At 41.7% G+C, this 19,860-nt stretch overlaps 1 protein-coding gene across 1 annotated transcript in view; it reads left to right on the forward strand.

Moving 5' to 3' along the window:
* The first annotated feature begins 2,711 nt into the window (after positions 1–2,711).
* The window catches only part of CLRN1 (clarin 1), a 90,869-nt gene continuing 73,720 nt past the window's right edge, over positions 2,712–19,860 (forward strand). The window contains exon 1 of the mRNA XM_069727518.1: positions 2,712–3,171. Within this exon, the coding sequence (XP_069583619.1) occupies positions 2,919–3,171 (253 nt within the window). The 5' untranslated portion in view covers positions 2,712–2,918. The remainder of the gene's footprint in view (positions 3,172–19,860) is intronic.

Raw genomic sequence — 19,860 nt, forward strand, 5'->3', positions numbered from 1 at the left:
GTGGACCCACTGTGCCATGGGGCCAAGCTTACCTGGGAGGTGCGTAACAAAGCAGCTACATGGTTTTCACTGCTTCTGATGGTGGAATGAGGCTTAAGCGCAAGTATCCGCCAGGTACTCCTCCTAGGCTGTCTCCGATACTACAGCTGCTAACACCAAAAGGGCATGAAAGCAATCATTATCAAAGACTCCTAGTTACAGGCAGGACTGGATTCAGAACCTGCTCAAACAGTACGATTTGGACAGCAACCGGATAGTTTTGGCTTTAGGTTACAGATACTGTCGCAGCAGCTACAGAGTTAAGGAACCCCAGGTGTGGCTACAGAGTCCAGGTATTGCCAATGCAGCTTCAGAGTTCAGGTACCACCTTTGCGGCTTCAGGGATCAGGTACTGCCAAAGAGCTTCAGGGTAACGTACTATACAGGAATATGGGAGCAGGTTCAAGATAACTAACCTACTTCAAAATTAGGACGGGGAACCTGGCAATATACAGTTGCACACACTAGAGTTGCAAGGAAACTACAGAGGTTGCTCAGGCACCTCTCAATTTGGAAGGGTGCCTTTTATACTGGATGCCTCCCAGCTATTTACTGGAGACATTTTCAAGGTGCACGCTGCCCTTTTAAGAACAGGGGAGCATGCACAAAGCCGGGAAGATTCTCCTGTCTACACAACCAGGAGACATGGCGCGCCCCACGATCTCAGAGCTGTGATTATGTCGCCGTCCCTACAAGGAGGGGGAAAAGGGACCATGCAGGGGTGCATTAGTGTTACACCTTTGTTATCCCTTATACCTCACTTCCCACTCAATGCCCCTGCTATTTTCAGTCCCTTTTCCCTAGACCTCTTACAGAGCCCATATTATCTATCTCCTCTCTTCCCTTCCCAACAGGCTTTTTTCGTACCCAATCAAAAAACGAAGAAGAATCAAGTTGCATGGATCATTGGGACCTGTGATGATCAGATTGACCAAGTGATGAGTATTTGAAGGAAGCATTGGGGAGGGCTCCAGATTTACAAGATTGTACCTCATAGACCGGCTATCACTTTTAGAAAGGGACCATCAATCGGAGATACACTGGTAGATAGCCACCATGATCCCCCTATAAACTCGGGGATGTGGCTGTATATGTACCTCTGGGTACATATCGTTATAGAATGTGCAACATCTGTAGATTTATTTCACCTTGGGAAAGTAATGACGGTGTCTTAACCCTAAAAATACTCTATAACAGACATTTTACAAATTGCAAAACTATTGCTGGTCTTTATCTACAGTACTTGTTAACTTAATGCATATAGAGGAACATATAGGTGACATTTGGCCTAATAGAAACACCACTATGGCCTGACACATTCATTAACTCCAAATTTCAAAAAACTGACTGTCACATCCAAATATAAACTAAGTGTGAACAGGTGCTTACTTAAAGTCACCAACTCATATACACTCAATCAAAAAAGGCATCACTATGTGGCACTATAGCAAGCAAATATGAAATATGAAAATTGAATTGCATTACTGCTCTAGAAATATGAAAAATTGAGAATTGGCCAATTCATGTGTACCTGGAAGCCACGTCAAGGTGTTTCTCACTTCCAGGACCTAACTTTATGCCAATCCTCTCTTAGAATAAAGTCTTCATCTGTATGGGAACTTAATATGAATCCTCTCGTAGTCTAAAATCTATATCTCTGTGGAGGGGTAGGGTCCTGCTGTGATTAAAAATGCCTGAGGCTATAAGGTGGAGTGCTCAGTCAGAAGGCTAATGAGTACAAATTTCAAAAAACTGACCATCACATCCAAACATAATTTTATGTGCCAGCCCAGTGAATATTAATTTCTCTTTAGCAGCGGACACAGGCTTTAGCTGCAGCCGCCGGCTCCTGCCTCTGTGACCCGCTGCTTTGCTGCCCCCTCTCCTCTGCTGTCTTTCCGGGACAATGACTCGTGTATAAGCCGAGGGGGGGGGGGTGTTTTCAGCACAAAAAATGTGCTGAAAAACTCGACTTATACACGAGTATCTACAGTAGTTTGTTAGTTAGTGACTATAACCATAGATATCTAAGCTATTCCAATATCCTACACATGGGGTAAGCAATACAGCGAATCAGAAGAACTAAACTATATTTTTAATTTTTGCTAAATTTGCTAACATTATTATTACTCTTACTACATATTAGGATATGATCTTGGAGATGGAAATACCCCTATAATAATGGATTATTTGCTGTACCTCTCACTGTAGGATGCCCCTTTTTGATTATCAGGTGCCTGTTTATGGCAGTTTATTATAATTTGCAGAACCCATTTAACCGCATAATTTAGTTTCCATGATGACGTGAAATTCTCTTTGTTCGCATGTGATATAAACAGGATCCTTCAATTTATAAGTAAATAGACAGATAATAAATGTCTGTGGGATGAAAAGGTTGATTGATGTCGATGTGAAACAAGATAAGTAAGCCCGGATATTGAAGACACCATTACACTGTGGGCTTGCTTGAGGCTGCAGATATTGTAATTCTGAGATGAGTGTGTACAGGATCATTTCCATGAAGTTTTACGGACCCCCTGGGATGTTATGGAATGATTTGTCCATTCTCCAATAGACTGTACAATGGGAATGTTGCCCGTTTCTGGAATTTCATCTCCGCCAATCAGGCAGAATGCATCTACTTAGAGAAGAAGCATCTATCAGGTTACACCAGGGTTCCATCTGCTGCCTGAGTCATCAAGTCAAAGGGAAGAAATAAGGAATAGAACGTTGTTCTATATGTCTCTGCGGAAAGATCCTATGAGAATATACTGCTTTCTACGGTCAGCGACTTATGGCTCACTGGCAGGTGGGGTAACTTCCTCTATGCACTGAAGTGCTGATTGTAGGTAGGATAAGTGAAGACTTTTGGTGCAGTCATGCCTAAACTGCAGAAGAAAGTTCTCTTTTGTCTGGCTGGCATACTGAGCTTTGGCTGTGCCCTGGCGATCGCAGCTGCGTTAGGCATTCAGCTATGGGTAAAGGGAACAGTATTGTGCAAAACTGGAGCCCTGCTGGTCAATGCTACAGGGGATGAACTGCAAAAGTTTATCGGGGAGATCCAGTATGGCCTGTTCTATGGGCAGAGAGTGAAACATTGCGGACTTGGTGGCAGACCTACTACCTTTTCAAGTAAGTACAGTCGGTGTTGTAAACGTACTTGTTTTTTTAAATTCATAAATGTCAGACAATATTTTGATTATTATGTCCTTCGTGCAATATATTAATATAGATGAGAACATGAGCAGTGCACTGAGTGACACAATTCAGCCCCGAAATGTAGATCTCAGGGACCACAGCTGTGGGTGACAGTGGGAACTTGTGATTCTGCTCTGGATGATACATGTCCATGGTACATACGGTATATTACTCACCAGAAATCTGTAAATTGCAAAATAAAGCCTATAAGGAAATGTACATTTACATATGTGTCTGCGTTTGTGCTCGTACTTATGTGTATAATAATAATAATGTGTAGTAGATGGTACCTGCACAGTTGTGGCATCTCCTGATATGATATGCTTTTTTCTAGAAAATGCTTCTTCAGTTATTCCTTATTGCAAAAACAGTTATGCAAGTGTCTGTGCCACAAATTTTCACAGACTTGTGATCATTTTGTCATTGACAAAGGGTCATTATAGGAGAAATTTGGAAGACAATCACCCAAAGTAGGGTTTGACCTGGATAGAGGACATGAGAACGATAGGTGTAAGGATGTGCTCACCTGGCAGGGTTGTGGGACCACAGCACCATGGAAAGCCTAGAAAAACATCTGCGGTAGGTCCAGGATACATACAAGGAGAGAAAAACCATGGAGGATGGATCTTAAACGATGGATTATATGATGAAAAAGGAGATGCAGGAGGCGAAGTGTGGAGAACTGAGGTTTTATTAGTCAAAGTTCACAGACTTCTTCATCAGGACAAAACCAAAATGTTTGCATTACTTTAGGAATCAGAAATGTGGTGTTTTATATTATTCATTGTCACAGCTGTGTATGTACAGAAGATATATGTCTGCTTCCAGCGGCAATATTTCTGCCCATCAGTGGGACTTGTTCTACCACATCTGATGCTTTCCCAAATATAACGTTTTAGTTGTCAGTTTTTTTGTCTGTGACTGTGGAGAAGATTTAGTCATGTCCACCAAGATGTCATAAATGTCACCACGAATCATTGAGGGAGATCACCTGGAGCAATAAGTAGTAACATCCGATTACAAGGTTATTACATAAGGCTGGTTCTATGCTGCAGACAATATACACGCCACAGGTCAAAAAATTGTGTCTTTTAAAAAATAATGTGTTTTTTTTGTTAAAGATCTGGTGAGTGTATGAATCTTGTTTGCAATTTATTTCCTCCAAAATGCACATTCATTAAGGGCATCTTTATAAAAGTCGTCAATTTTTTATTCTCTGTGTGAACTCAGCCTAAATAATTCACCAGTATCACTGGTGTGCTGAATATTGCCTTCACATGTACCAAAGTTAAATGCAGCCATTATAGATGTTTGAGTCTGGGTTCAGCTGGTTCAAATGAACGTATGATGCATACGCGAGCAGTCCTTGTTAAAAACGGAGGCAAACGGAATAATGTTATTCATTAGGACTGTCCAGATGATCATTTTTTTACATGTACCAAGTGTAAAAGTTGCAGCTTGCACTGGTCTCAGCATTTCAGATTAAACGTGCCTATTTAAGTCTATGGGTGCGCAGCAAAATCGTGACCCACGTGGCTAGTCTGTAAGGCATTCGATTTTTACAGATTCTTGGACATTATTAACATAGGAAACTGTATATGGATGCATTATGAAAGTAAAAAGAAGAAATACGGATGGCACACAGATGAAAATCAGACCATTTTTGATACACACATCTGAACCTAGCCTGCAGTTATGTTGCAGTCAAAAGAATGCATCAAAAACTGTATTTAGAAAACCGCACATATTTTTAAAGATTAACCATAGGAATTTTGTGGAAAACAAAACATCACCAACATAATTATCTTCCCAATTAGGGTTTAACTATCGATTAATAAATGGGACTGAGATAGGACCATAATGGACAAACTGCACAGACATAAACCAAAAAACTTTATTAATAATAACAGGTAAAGAAATGACAAATAGGAACAATCCCCGTGCCACCCATAGCACGTACAAGAATAGGGCGGGGGTAGGTACCTATAATGTAAAACAAGTACACAAGATGACCGTACATAGAACACAATAATAGGAGGCTAGTTCATATGTCTGTGTATATATGCTCCAAGCTAATGTAAGCAGTAAGAACAAACCCACAAAAAAGTATACATACCGGGCTGTAGATAAGCCCCCGGTCCAATCTGCAAGTGAAGAAAAATAAGTTATATTATACTCACCCCAGGGTGGTCCTGTGCAGTCCGGTCCGATGGGTATCACAAGTCTGGGTGCGGCACCTCCCATCTTTTTGCGACGCTGCCCTCCTGCTTCTTCATTGCTCCCCAGCATCTGCGTACTTCTCTGCCCTTTTGAGGGCAGAGTAAAGTACTGCAGTGTGGAGGCGCCTGGAAAGGTCAGAGAGGCCCAGTGCCTGCGCACTGCAGTACTTTACTCTGCCCTCAACAGGGCAGAGAAGTACACCTGCGCAGGAGCACCGATGCTGGGGAGCGATGAAGAAGCAGGAGGGCGGCATCGCAAGAAGATGGGAAGCACCAAACCCGGACTTGGGAAACCCATTGGACCGGACTGCACAGGACCGCCCCCTCCCGGGTGAGTTTAACATAACTTATTTTTCTTCACTTGCAGGTTGGACCGGGGGATTTTCTACAACATTATAGAATACTGTAAATAAGCCCTGAAAGGCAGTGGCCGCATCTTATAGCGACAAAATCTGCTGACAGGTTCCCTTTAAGAGAGCTTTTCCCCAAGATAGCAGTGATGCACACAGTTCGCATCGCAGCTGTAGACTTATAACCTCCAGCCTGTCAATTCGTCAACACCAAAACATAAGCAGCAGCAGTGGTGGAAGTGAAAGAAGCAATTTCTATGAGTCCTTTGACACTTTTTTTAGACCAACTCGTGCACTAGCACAAGAGAGTCCAAGTCTTACATGTGCTGAGCCAATGGAGAGAAAGGTGCAGGAGTATCTATAACTAAATATCAATACCATCAGGGAGGGTTTGGACCCTTTCACATTTTGGTCTTCCAAAATGGATGAGTGGCCTGAGCTCGCCTCACATGCCATTGAGATTTTATCGCGCCCGGCAGCCAGCATTCTCTCAGAACGTGTCTTCAGTGCTGGTGGTGGTGTCTTGATGGATAAGTGCATACAGCTGTCCTCTGAAAGTGTTGACCGCCTAACTTTCATTAAGAAGGACAAGTCATGGATCTCCAAGGACTTTTGCACCCCAATCGCAGACTGTGCAGACTAGGTGGTATTGCATTTTTTAGTGTGATGCATTAATGTCACGCAACTGCACTGATATATTTAGTGTCGCTTCTGTGGCTGCTGCTGCTGCTGATGTTAATGGAGCACCCGCTAGGGCCGTGGTGTACTCAGAACAGGGTCCAACGGTTCTTATAGGGATAGTCACGGCAGCAGTGACACGGTCCGTGGCCCTGGGCATCCAATAAAAGTCCAATTGAATGGGGAATAAAGTTTATGGGGAGATTGTTTGTGAAGCCACCCGTGGTATTCGGTAATGAGGAGATAACCGACGCTGCTTAAAGTGGACCGCTGGGGTCGATGGTGATGCAGCAGAGTTGTTACAGCTCTCCACGGGTAGAGCTAGGCCCGAGGGCAGTTAAGAGGCGAAAGATGGTGAATGTTGTTGTGGTGCAGGGCAGGTGATGCAGTAAGTAAACCCGAGGACACAGCGGAGTGCAGTTTCCACACTTTTAAGCAAAAATAAATATATAGAGCGCACTACCGATATCCGCTAGTATCAGACGCCAATCGGGGTGCAGACAAGCGGCCAAAAAATGAATACGACAACCAAAAGAGAAAGAAGCCGCTCATAGGAATGCACACCACAAGGCTAGTAAATAATAAATAGAACAATATACGAATAGAATTTTTATTAGCAAACCACAACTTCAAGAAAAACATAAAACATAATTAAAAACAGTAATACCTCGTACAGTTGGTCCACATATCAATATATCTTGTATAATACAAATATCAAATATAATAAGTCCGCACACCTGATATATAATGGGAGAGCAACCCTCTGGCTCATGGAGCTACATGCATGATGAATGTTTCATAATATAGCTCCCTATGGCATGTATAGTCCTGGAACAATAAAGAGGACAACAGCCAAAATAAGGGGGAAAAAAAAAACACCCCCAAGATGAAACAATAAAAGGGAGAAAAAAGAGCCACCCAAGCCCGAGAGAAAACTCCACACATGGGGGCTAGAGTAGGTAGCAAAAGAATATGCAGTCTAGATGCAACACATGCCGAAAATAAGGCATCATAAGTGTAACGTTACCCACAAAAATAGGAGTAAGAAGGGAGGGAGAGGCCGTCCCTGGGTGCAGACCAACGTGGACCAAGTGATGCGACCCAACGCGTATCGCCCTACAAAGGAGGGCTTCGTCAGGGGAAGGACCTTCCCCTGACGAAGCCCTCCTTTGTAGGGCCTATTTTTGTGGGTAACGTTACACTTATGATGCCTTATTTTCGGCATGTGTTGCATCTAGACTGCATATTCTTTTGCTACCTACTCTAGCCCCCATGTGTGGAGTTTTCTCTCGGGCTTGGGTGGCTCTTTTTTCTCCCTTTTATTGTTTCATCTTGGGGGTGTTTTTTTTTTCCCCCTTATTTTGGCTGTTGTCCTCTTTATTGTTCCAGGACTATACATGCCATAGGGAGCTATATTATGAAACATTCATCATGCATGTAGCTCCATGAGCCAGAGGGTTGCTCTCCCATTATATATCAGGTGTGCGGACTTATTATATTTGATATTTGTATTATACAAGATATATTGATATGTGGACCAACTGTACGAGGTATTACTGTTTTTAATTATGTTTTATGTTTTTCTTGAAGTTGTGGTTTGCTAATAAAAATTCTATTCGTATATTGTTCTATTTATTATTTACTAGCCTTGTGGTGTGCATTCCTATGAGCGGCTTCTTTCTCTTTTGGTTGTCGTTTCCACACTTTTACTCACAATTCTCCAGTTGCATTCCCCAGCCGGGGTACTGTGTCCTCTGGGTTGGTGATCCAGCCAGCTCTCAAGTAATTTAGGGAGTACACCGTGTCAGAACAACCTTTTATGTTCCTTCCCTGGCCATCTCACTGTGCTGCCTCCTGCCCTGGGCCTTCACATGCAGTGTCCCAAGTCAGAAGCCTTGGATCTTGTTGGGCAACGTACTCTAGGCCTCCTTGATTCTATGCGGCTGCCTTTTCGGCGTTTACATGTGGAAGTGGTTGCAGCACTTACAGATGCTGTAGCCTCCGGTTGGCTAGCTGAGTACTCGGTTCCTCCATTAGTCTGGGGCCAGTCCCCTACTGCGACCTCGTCCCTCCACCTAACTATGGTCGGCGTGGATGCAGGTCCCACGGGTGGATTTCTCACTACCCGTGCCCCTAGGACCCCTTCTTTCTCTTTTCCACTGAAGCTTATCTTTCTGTTTCTTCTGTCCTTCCTTTCTCTCTTTCTACAGTCTTCTGGTCCAGGGATGAGCTCCTCATAGCTCCAGTCCCTAGCACCAACTCCCTCTCAGATCTCACTGTCACTCCCTTCAGTACTCCCTCTGCTGCTTTCTCCACCCACACCCTCTGCCTAGCTCCTCCCGGGCACTGAGAGGTATATTGTTGGATGCAAGTGTCTGGGTTCTGGGTAGTGCCCCCTCCTTACCTGATAGCGGAGTACCACACCTCTGGCTGAGGTGCAGTACCTCTGTGGCAACTGAACCAGGGGCGCCCCATTAACACAAATTTGTGGAAATGTGAACAGTCATGGTTGGTCTACATCTGCTGTATTAGCTGTAGTGAAAGACATGTCGGTCCCAATTACACTATTTCTATTCTCGTGAAAGTTATTCCACTTCGGTGGAGTCAGGCCCTTATTTTTTAAAATGTGAACACTCTCTAAGTTGGGTGTCCATCTGCTGTTTTGGGTGCAATGAAAGACTTGTCGGTCCCTAGTCTACTATTTCTACTGTGGTGAAATTGATGTCACTTTGGTGGTGTCTGTTAATAATTTTTGGAAACATGAACACTCCTTGTAGGGTGTCCATCTGCTGTATTGTGTGTAGAAAAAGACCTGTTGGTCCCTATTAGACTATTTCCACTGTGGTGAAATTGATGTCATTTATGTGGTGTAAGGCCCTCATTTCTTTAAATGTGAAAACTCCTTGCAGGGTGTCCATCTGCTGTATTGTGTGTAGAGAAAGACCTGTTTGTCCTTATTAGACTATTTCTACTGTGGTGAAATTGATAACACTTCTGTGGTGGAAGGCCCTCATTTCTTTAAATGTGAACACTCCTTGTAGGGTGTCCATCTGCTGTATTGGGTGCAGTGAAAGACATGTCAGTCCCTTTTCTACTATTTCTACAGTGGTGAAATTGATGCTACTTTGGTGGTGTCTGCCAATAATTTTTGGAAACTTGAACACTCCTGGTTGGGTGTCCATCTGCTGTACTGGGTGTAGTGAAAGACCTGTCGGTCCATTCTCTACTATTTCTACTGTGGTGAAATTGATGCCACTTTGGTGGTGTCTGCCAATAATTTTTGGAAACTTGAATACTCCTGGTTGGGTGTCCATCTGCTGTACTGGGTGTAGTGAAAGACCTGTCGGTCCATTCTCTACTATTTCTACTGTGGTGAAATTGATGCAACACTGGTGGTGTCTGCCAATAATTTTGTGAACAGTCCTGGTTAGGTCTCCGTCATGTGTGTTGCCTGTAGCAGTAGGCCTCCAAGATAGTCAGGCCTCCACTTTCTTTTACTCAACTCCCCGTGTTACTATCCTTACATTTTTCTGACAATGGTAGTCTAGAAAACTGATATTTGTGTCTCCTGAGTGTGGCTCAACATGAAAGCAGGTAGATGTGTTGCATGTGGTGTCAGGGCTCCCAGCGAAGGGGCCCTACACCGATCCCTCACTCACCTCATCTTACTGTGACATTCATTGGAAAGCTTTATATGCTGTCCCAGACCCCGATACCTTATGTCTGGCTGATTGCTGCAGTTCCGTGCTGCAATTTGTTCTGTGGGTGAATTGAGGCCACTTTCCTGGTGTCTGTCCCTCATTTGATGTGTTTTGGCAGCATTTGAGGCCGTTCTAAGGTGTTGGGCATGCGTTTGTTTTTGCCTCCCATTGACGTGAATGGTGCTCGGTAATGATCGGCGAATATTCGACTAATTAATCGGCGAATATTGCAAATGTAATCCGAATCGAAAATTTAAATGTTCTCTCTCATCTCTAATTGAGAGACCCTTCAATCAAGCCACACTGGATGGGGAGTAGCTGACATAGTCTGGACCGGTTTACGCTATAGCCAGTTCCAAGGTAATTTTTAAGCTATATTTTTTCCTAAAACATCACAGTGTAAAATATAGCTGTTTGTAACTAAGGAGGCTTTCACTGTTTCATATCACCTATGGCTTAGGCATCATGAACTTCCCTATAGGTTCCCCTTAACCTCTTAATGCACAGTCAAGTAGTGTGCATCCTGATGCGATGTAAGTCATACCTCCCAACTTTTGAAGTAACAAAAGAAGGACAAAACATGCAATGCACTTAGTGCTCTGTGCCAAATTTGGAACTCACCAATAGTCACACCCTCAAGCCATTTTCAATTTCTTTCTCTCCTGGTAGGAGGAGATGTCAGAGGGTAGTAGCTATGAGGGACATTCAGCAGGTGACTGAGACTGTAAGGTGTAGACCGAAATCCAGGACTATCTCACTGTATCTAGAACGTTTGGGCCTAGAGATGAGCGTATCGATTCACGGGAGTCCGGTCCAGCATGCATGTCAGAGCAACCTGGCGGCTGGATAGAGGCCAGCAAATCTCTTACTATCCGTCGTCCCCAGCGCTGCTTTTGATTAACTAAGGCTGGCACATTGCTCATTTCTAGTTGGGACCTGTGGATTCATTTTTTGTTCATTCATTCACAGTCACAGAAGCCAGAACTTTCTCATTTTTATATAACTGCTATATACGACATCTGGCCTTTTTTGTATCTATAAAGCTGTGTTCACACGTTGTATAAATACCATGTTTTTGGTTTTCTGCAGCTGTCCGCTACGCAACTACACAATAACAATCTTATGTGATTATTACATTTTTGCTGTTTTTTATGTGTTTTCCCCATTATATCATGCGTTTTTTGGTGTAGATGTGAAGCAGTGGTATTTAAAATATTTTTTTATAGTACTGAAGAGCTTTGACTCTGCACTTAAAATAGCAACTCCAGGTTTTTACATGCCTTTTTCTAGACTCCACATAGAAGCCTACAGAGAAAAAAAAGCATCAAAACCGCACAGTTAAACAGCATTTTTAGACGCACAGGGGGATCAATTTTCATGAAATCACATCCACTTTACTTGTACAGTTAAACAGCAGAATTTCTGTAAATGGAGCATTTACACTTCATTTGAATACAACGGAAAAATCCAAGTAAAGCGTTTGTGATTTAATGGAAACTCAGCCCTCGGTACATCTAAAGATGCTTTTTATTAAAAAAAAGAGTTAAAGACGCTGCTTCAGATGTGCACCAAAAATACATCAAGGAGGAAAAAACATAAAAGAAATACAGTAAACACACAATAATCAGAGAAGATTGTCATTGCGTTGTGTAGTGTGGACACCTGCAGTAAAAAAAAGCAGAAGAAAAAACACGACATTTATACTAGATGTGCCTCATCATTACATTTTTATTACATTTTTTATGGGTTTTATTAGGGAAAAAAATCTATCATGCCCATTTACACATCACCATAAAGAATATGATTGCTGTGTTGTGCGGGACATTAGGATTACAGGGACACCAAAAAAGTCCATGTTGTTTGCTAATTTGTCATCTAACATTAAAGAAAAAAAAGATCTCACATAACAGAATAAATGGCATTTTTGTAACTGCTTATCCCTTTTTTGTAATTTTATAGAAATAGCTGACTTTTTCTTCATCTCTAGAATACAGGGACATAGAAATACACTGCTATGTACAGATGTATCTCAAATGTACCGGTATAATCTGCCTCTGGGTTCAGAGCCTGCAATGCAGATTCAAGTTTACAAAATTCTCCTATCTTTATAAGTGTAGCCTGTGACTTGTAGCTTAAGCATCTGTTTGTAAAGATTGATGTTGTGGGGTTGATTTCCTGGGAGACCAGATCACAAGAGAAGAAGCACATTGTTTATTTAGTCATGTAAGTGTGTAAGACTACAGTAGTCAAGCTCTAATATTATTTTTTACTTCTGCAGTTAGGTAGGCAATCTTTAGGAATATATTAACTTTATACTTATAATACAGTGGCTTGAGGGTTTTTGAGGGTTTGCATCAGTTCATGCAAAGAACATGCCTACAACTGTGAACATTTTGTTTTATTCTTATTGTGAAGCAAACAAATAGGACAAAATAACTGAAAACTTTAGTGTGCATAACTATTCACCCCCTGAAAGTCAGTACTTTGAAGAGCCTCCTTTTGTGGCAATTATAACTACAAGTCACTTTGGATAAGTTTCTTTGAGCTTTCCACATCTTGCCACTGGGATTTTAGCCCATTCCTAAAGGCAATCTTCAAGTCTGACCACAGATTTCAATTGAATTAAGGTCATGGCTAACTAGGCCATTCCAAAACATTTACTCGCTTATCCATAAACCACTTGAGTGTTGCTTAACAGTATCATTTGTGTCATTGTCTTGTTGGAAGGTGAACCTCTGTCCCAGTCTCAAATCACTGACCGGCAGAGACAGGTTTTGCTTAAGAATATCTCTGTATTCAGCACAGTCCATCTTTCATTTGACTCAGACCATTTTCCTTGTCCCTGCTGCTGAAAAACATCCACACACCATTATGATGCCACCACCATGTTTCACTGTGGGGGTGGTGTTCTTAGGGTGACGAGCTGTGTTTATTTGGCTCCAGACATAGTGTTTACTTTGGTGGCCAAAAAGTAAAATTTTGGTCTCATCTGACCACAGCGCCTTCCTCCATACATTTAGTGAGTCTCCCACATGTCTTTTGTTAAACTCAAAATGAGCCTTAAAATGTGTAGATGCTTTTTTTCTGCCCACTCTTCAATGAAAGCTACCTCTATGGAGTGTACAGCTTATTGTGGTTGTGTGGACAGATACTCCTTCTCAGCAGGGGAACTCTGCAGCTCCTTCAGGGTTACCTTTAGTCTCTGTGCTGCCTCTCTGATCAATGCCCTCCTTTCCCAGGCTGAGAGTTTTGGTGGGCGGCCCTTTCTTGGCAGGTTTGTTGTGGTACCATGTCCTCTCCATTTGATGATAATGGATTTGATGGTGCTCCAGGGAATCATCAGAGAGTGGGATATTTTTTTATAACTCAACCCTGACTTGTATTTCTCAAGAACTTTGTCCCTGACTTGTTTGGAGATCTCATTGTTCTTCATGGTGTTGTTTGGTTAGTGATGCTTCTTGCTTAATGGTGTTGCAGCCTCTGACAGCCTTTCAGAAAATGTGGTAACATACTGAGAGACCATGTAAGGCCGGAGTCACACATGCGATAAACACGTCCGTGTCTCGCATGTGAAAAGCAAGCTCTGGCGCCAGCACTTCAGGGCGGAGCGTGCGGCCGCATAGCAACACGTGGAGCCGCACGCTCCGCTCCCAAGTGCCGGCGCCAGAGCTTGCTTTTCACATGCGAGACACGGATGTGTTTCTCGCATGTGTGACTCTGGCCGTACACTTAGATTGCACACAAGTGAACGTCTTTTCACCAAGCATGTGTCTTATGAAGGTAATTGCTTGGACCAGAAATTTTTAGGGGCTTAATCGCAAAAGGAGAGACAGTTTTTAGCAATTGGATACCATAAATTTAATTTATGTCTATATTTTTCTCACTTCACCAACTTAGACTATTTAGTGCTGATACATCACACACAAATCAGATTACCAAAATATTTAAACACTGGTTCTAATGTACCAAAATAGGTAAAAAGCCTAGGAGGTGAATACTTTTGCAAGCCACTGTAGGTAGTCGTAGGACTCAGCGTCTCTAACAAGAGCGCTCCCTGCCTACACAATGTGAAAGATAAATCCTTGTACTAGACAGCACGGTGACTCACTGTTGTTTGCAGCATAGGGCCCAGGGTTCAAATCTCAGCCAGGACACATCTGCAAGGAGTTTGCATGTTTGCATGAGTATCATCTGAACAGTGGGCCCCAGCGTGGCAGCCATTTCTACTGGTTGTTAACCCTTATCCGGCTGAATAGGTACAATTGTAACTATTCCGTTTTAAAATTGCAATAACTTTTTTTTGAAAAGACGTAGAGGGCTGAAATTTCGTGACATCTCTACATTTTTGGTCCAGAATATATTGGCCAAATTTCAATAAAATATCTCCACCCGCTTCCGAGATAAGGGGTCGAGATCTTTTTGCATCCATAACAAGCTGCATAGGTACAAATGTACCTCATATATTTTGAATGAAGATAATGCAAGGGAAAAAGCATAAATTTTTTTTTAATGATAATGCTATTTAACTATTATAAACAAGTAAAAAACTGTTCATTTACATTATAAAAGAAAATGTAAGAAACTTTTTTTTATTGATTTTCTTTGCAAGTAATGCATGTTGGCTTTGCTACAGAGTGTTCATCGCAAATGGGTTTCACACAAACCACACAAGACTTTCTAGTCTTGCGTTGTTTTCGCCTCAGGTCTCTGCAGACATAGCAACTACCAACAACAGGGGAGGGTCCACGACTACCATGAGGTATTTTGGGGCCAGCTGCTGGCTGCGATGCTACCACAATGCATCGTCCAAGCACCATTTCTAATGCACCTCGAAGAAAATGGTTTCTCATTATCATTTTGTTTGTACTACGATCTTCAATTGCAATCATACACAGCTGATTTGCGAGATCTTTCAGGAACTTTCTTCGTTGATCCTTTGCCCTGAAGCTTGGATTGTGTTCTCTGTAGATGATGTAGGATGCTAACCCACTGACATCAATCATATTGTAGAAAAATGCCAAAGTCCAACGTGATGTTCGTCGTTTCACAGTGTACTCTCCCAACATTTTATCCATAACATCAACGCCACCTTTTGTTATGTTGTAGTATTTTATTATCTCTGGCTTGGCTGCTAGTGTCTCTTCAACTTCTCCCGTCATGTGCATAGATGATAGAAGCACGACTGATTTGTTCTTCTTTGGTACATATGAACAGACTGTTGCATCATGATTGTAGGCAAAATTTGTCGAGTATACAGGCCTTTCTTTGGCAGGCTGCATGTTGTTAGGTAGGAACCTTTTGTTTTTTCTCACTGTACCAACTAGTGTCATGTTCCAGGAGTTCAATACCTTAGCTAGTTCCATGGTTGTAAAGAAGTTATCGGTGGTGACATTTCTTCCAGAGCCTTTATACGAGCTCACTAGGTCCAATACTGTTCGTTCTCCAATGTTTACTTGTCGAGGACCATCAGTTGGTTTCCCAGTGTAGAGCTGACCTTGTAAAGGGTAGGCATTTGATGAGTCACAAGCCCAGAAAATCTTTATGCCATATTTAGCTGGTTTTGAAGGTATATACTGGGTAAATTTAGTATGACCTCTAAATGGAAATAATTGCTCGTCGACGGTGATACAATGATATGGCTTGTAGGCTCTCTCCAGATTACTGTTCAGCATTGTCCAGATGTCCCGTATTGGTGCAGCTTTATCTGTTTGCACACGTTCTGCACGTGTATTTTCGTTGTCAAACCTGATAAATCTGAGTATCATCTTGAAGCGGTCACGAGACATGGCTGCACGTATAAGAGGCAGAGCAGCAACATTCCACATTTCCTCCAGATTCTCTTTGTTGGCTCTGTGCACACCAGCAGCAATCAGTATGCCCAAAAATGCATGAAGTTCAGTTTCAGTAAATTGCTTGAATGTTTTTTGTGGTGGCCGTTTGGAAGAATCAGGAAAACGTTGTACCAGTTCGTTGTTGTAAGCATCACAAACTCTCTTGGCCTTTCGATTCGTTTCCCGTAATATGATGTCACACATCTCGGGAGTCATGATGGACTTGAATAGCTCTTTTGCTGTATATAGGTTGCTGATTGCTGCAGGGCCACCTCTTTGTCGTAGGACATTACGAGATTTTGTTTGTGCATTTGGCAGTGGATTACTGCACCATTGAGTTTCATCCTTAGCAGTCCAAATGTCGCCTGCACTTTGAGGCACAGAATCATCCTCAACACTTTCGTCTGATTCGTATTCATTTTCATGCTCTATGACCATTTCTTGTTCAATGTCTGAATCTTCTTCAGTAACATCCACTTGTGGTACATAGTTTTCATCATCAGATGGAACATATGGTTCATCCTCATGCTCAGAATCAGATTCTTCTAGCATTCGCATTATTTCGTCAGACGTAAATCTGTAAATATGAAAAAATGTAAAATAAATAATTTTCCGAAATACTACATTATTGGCTTTTCACAAAATTATACTAACCTGCAAACACGTTTTCTTGGATTATGGCGGAAACTAGATCCAGCATTACTATCACTCATGATGACTTGCTAGATGAATTTTGGCTTCGTATTTTGTGCTGAATATAAATAAAACATCGTAAAACAATATGTAGATACTAATTATTATCCATTTTTCGTATAAAAATTATACCTATAGTGATAAGTTTCATACAAAATATATGTAAGCCAAGTCCAGGCTGAAAGACAATTTGACTGTTCTGTCCCCACATAATGAGAATAAAGGTATAACTGGCTGTTAGATGCTGTGAGACTTTCCTACCTTCGTTTCCAAGAAATTGAAGACTTCACAAGCCTAGAAATGTGTGCTCACAGCAATGAGATGAACAGCAAAATGGCTAATGAGAGGAGGGAGGCAGGAAGACAAGTAGAAGCCACTCCCAGTTTGAATTAACTTAATTGACAGCAACATAAGTGACCAGTAACAACACTGAACAATAGATATCAGCATAACATTTGTAGCTGAATGAACTTTAGTTTCTGAAACCAAGTAAAGTCTTCCCACAGTGGAGGTATATGTGAAGGTACAATTGTACCTATGCAGCCTGTTAAGGTTGTAAAATTATGCAGCCTGACAAGGGTTAAATGGCAGTGAGTCAATTTCACAATTCATGAAATATCAATCACTTATACATCTTCTGCTTGGTACTTACTGAAGCAGACCTGCGGATACACCAATGGCTATTTGTCTACATCTTTCCACCAGATGAGCAATGTGCTATGTATATATGCTGATACATATTATAGATGAATAGTATAGACGTATTATTTTTATATATATTTACATATAGCGATAGATGCCCTCATGTTACACGGAATAACTCCAGCGAAGAGAAGCCATTATATTTTTCTCTACAAACCAATCTATCTCTTTTAATTATACAGGAATCTGCTGGTTCAGTAAGCTTGATTGTTGTGGGAAAACTCATCTGCCTCCGCTACTCTTGCTAATTCCCACCAATTTTGGGGTCATCAGTTTATTTTAACAAAGGTCATTGTCATCCATCTTCCTGGACAATTATTCATTATTTTCCCTATTTTGTCCTAGTGGATGATTGGAGTGACATATAAAATTTTAATGATGTCTTTGCTGAACTGCCAATAAAATGTCACATTGGGCCACATAAATAAAGGAATCCAATTTTCAATCTGACTGCTGGCTGCTGTAAAAAGGAGAATAGAATTATCCACTAGTTTAACATATATATATTTAGCAACATAGTGGGTGGATTTATCAATACAATGAGCGTTTATATTCTGCTAGTATTCATTGCTCTAATAGTATTGCTGAACATACTCTGATAATCTCACTACAACATATCAAACAATGTAAACCTATGTACATGTAAGTAAAATGTTTATTATTATTGACATTTATTCCCACTGTGTGTAAAATCCCCTTAAAGGGAAGCAGTCACGTTTTTCCTTCCTCATCTGAGAGCAGCATAATGTAGGTAAAGAGACCGTGAATACAACAATGTATCACTTAGATTACTGGGTGCTGCCATTCTGACACAATCAGAGCTTATAGATTTAGAATGAAGCAGAGCTGAGAAAGCTAACTCTGCCCACATCAGGCGCACTGTGTACAAAGTCCATAGACAGTGAGCTGCTTTTCACAGGAGAAGGGGCATTGCTGGAATAGTGCAGTGCAGCCATGTTAATCTCTTGATAAATCCTTCACAGTTAGCAAACAGCACACACTTTGACAAGTGACACATCCCGAAAAGCTGTCTCAGCACCTATCTCATGCTGTCTTCAGATTACATAGCAAAAATCTGCTGACAGATTCCCTTTAATGACCCAGAAACATTTTTCAAATCCAACATGTGTAACTTTATGTGATAATAGCGCTGATATGTTTCTACATATCTTGGTAATTCTGACTTTGTTTTTTCAGGACACATTGTACTTTCTGGTAATGGTAAAAATAGGGCAATATGTTTTGCGTTTATAAAAATACTAGTTGTACTAACCGGCTTCGCCCGGGTTAATAACTGCTGTTAGCAAAATAGAATGTATTAACAAAAATTTATTCATGTCTGCAAGCCTCGCTTCCCTCTCCTCAGAAAGTTCATTGGCTCTTGAGGAAGCAGCTCTTGTTCTCTTGTCTGCAAGCCTCGCTTCCCTCTGCTCAGAAAGTTCATTGGCTCTTGAGGAAGCAGCTGCTGTTCTCTTGTGTGTCAGCCTTGTTTCTCAGTCTCCACATTTTTCATTGGCCCGTAATGCAGCTTTTTTTTCGCATCAGCTGACATTCGTGCCATGGAATTCCTTTTCTTGAGGCATTATTGTGGTAAAAATAGTCTGTAACTGGCAGTTTCTTTATCCTCTCACATAGAGGTAATGTGACTGACATCAGCCTTTCCACCAACACACCCTAACTGACATGCTATTACCTCACACATGCTTTGTTATACTGAGAATGTCCTTTGTTGCCTATATTAACCAATCAGAGCTCAGATTAATTAATTGTAGAAAAATAGAAGCTGAGCTGTGATTGGTTGCTATTAGCAGCCTAATATATCCCAGTCAACAGGAAGCCCTCCCACCTAGCAGTATATATTAGCTCACACATACACATAATAGACAGGTCATGTGGCTGACAGATGCCGTATTTCCTATATGGTACATTTGTTGCTCTTGTAGTTTGTCTGCTTGTTAATCAGATTTTTATTTTTGAAGGATAATACCAGACTTGTGTGTGTTTTAGGGTGAGTTTCATGTGTCAAGTTGTGTGTGTTGAGTTGCATGTGGCGACATGCATGTAGCGCCTTTTGTGAGATGAGTTTTGTGTGGCAACATGCGTGTAGCAACTTTTTGTGTGTCAAGTTGCATGTGACAGGTTAGTGTAGCAAGTTGTGTGCAGCAAGTTTTGCGCATGGCGAGTTTTATGTGTGGTGCGTTTTGAGTATGTGCAAGTTTTGTGTGATGCAACTTTTGCATGTGTTGCAACTTTTGTGTATGTGGCAATTTTTCCGCGTGTGCAAGTTTTGCGTGTGGTGAGTTTCCATGAGGTGAGTTTTGCACGTGTGGCGAGTTTTGCATGAACCTAGTTTTGTATGTGGCGAGTTTTGCATGTGACGAATTTTGCACGTGGCGAGTTTTGAGTGGCGACTTTTGTGTTTCGACTTTTATGTGGCAAGGTTTTTGTA

The sequence above is a fragment of the Ranitomeya imitator genome, chromosome 5 (genome assembly GCF_032444005.1).
Source record: "Ranitomeya imitator isolate aRanImi1 chromosome 5, aRanImi1.pri, whole genome shotgun sequence".
In the NCBI taxonomy this organism is placed as follows: domain Eukaryota; kingdom Metazoa; phylum Chordata; class Amphibia; order Anura; family Dendrobatidae; genus Ranitomeya; species Ranitomeya imitator.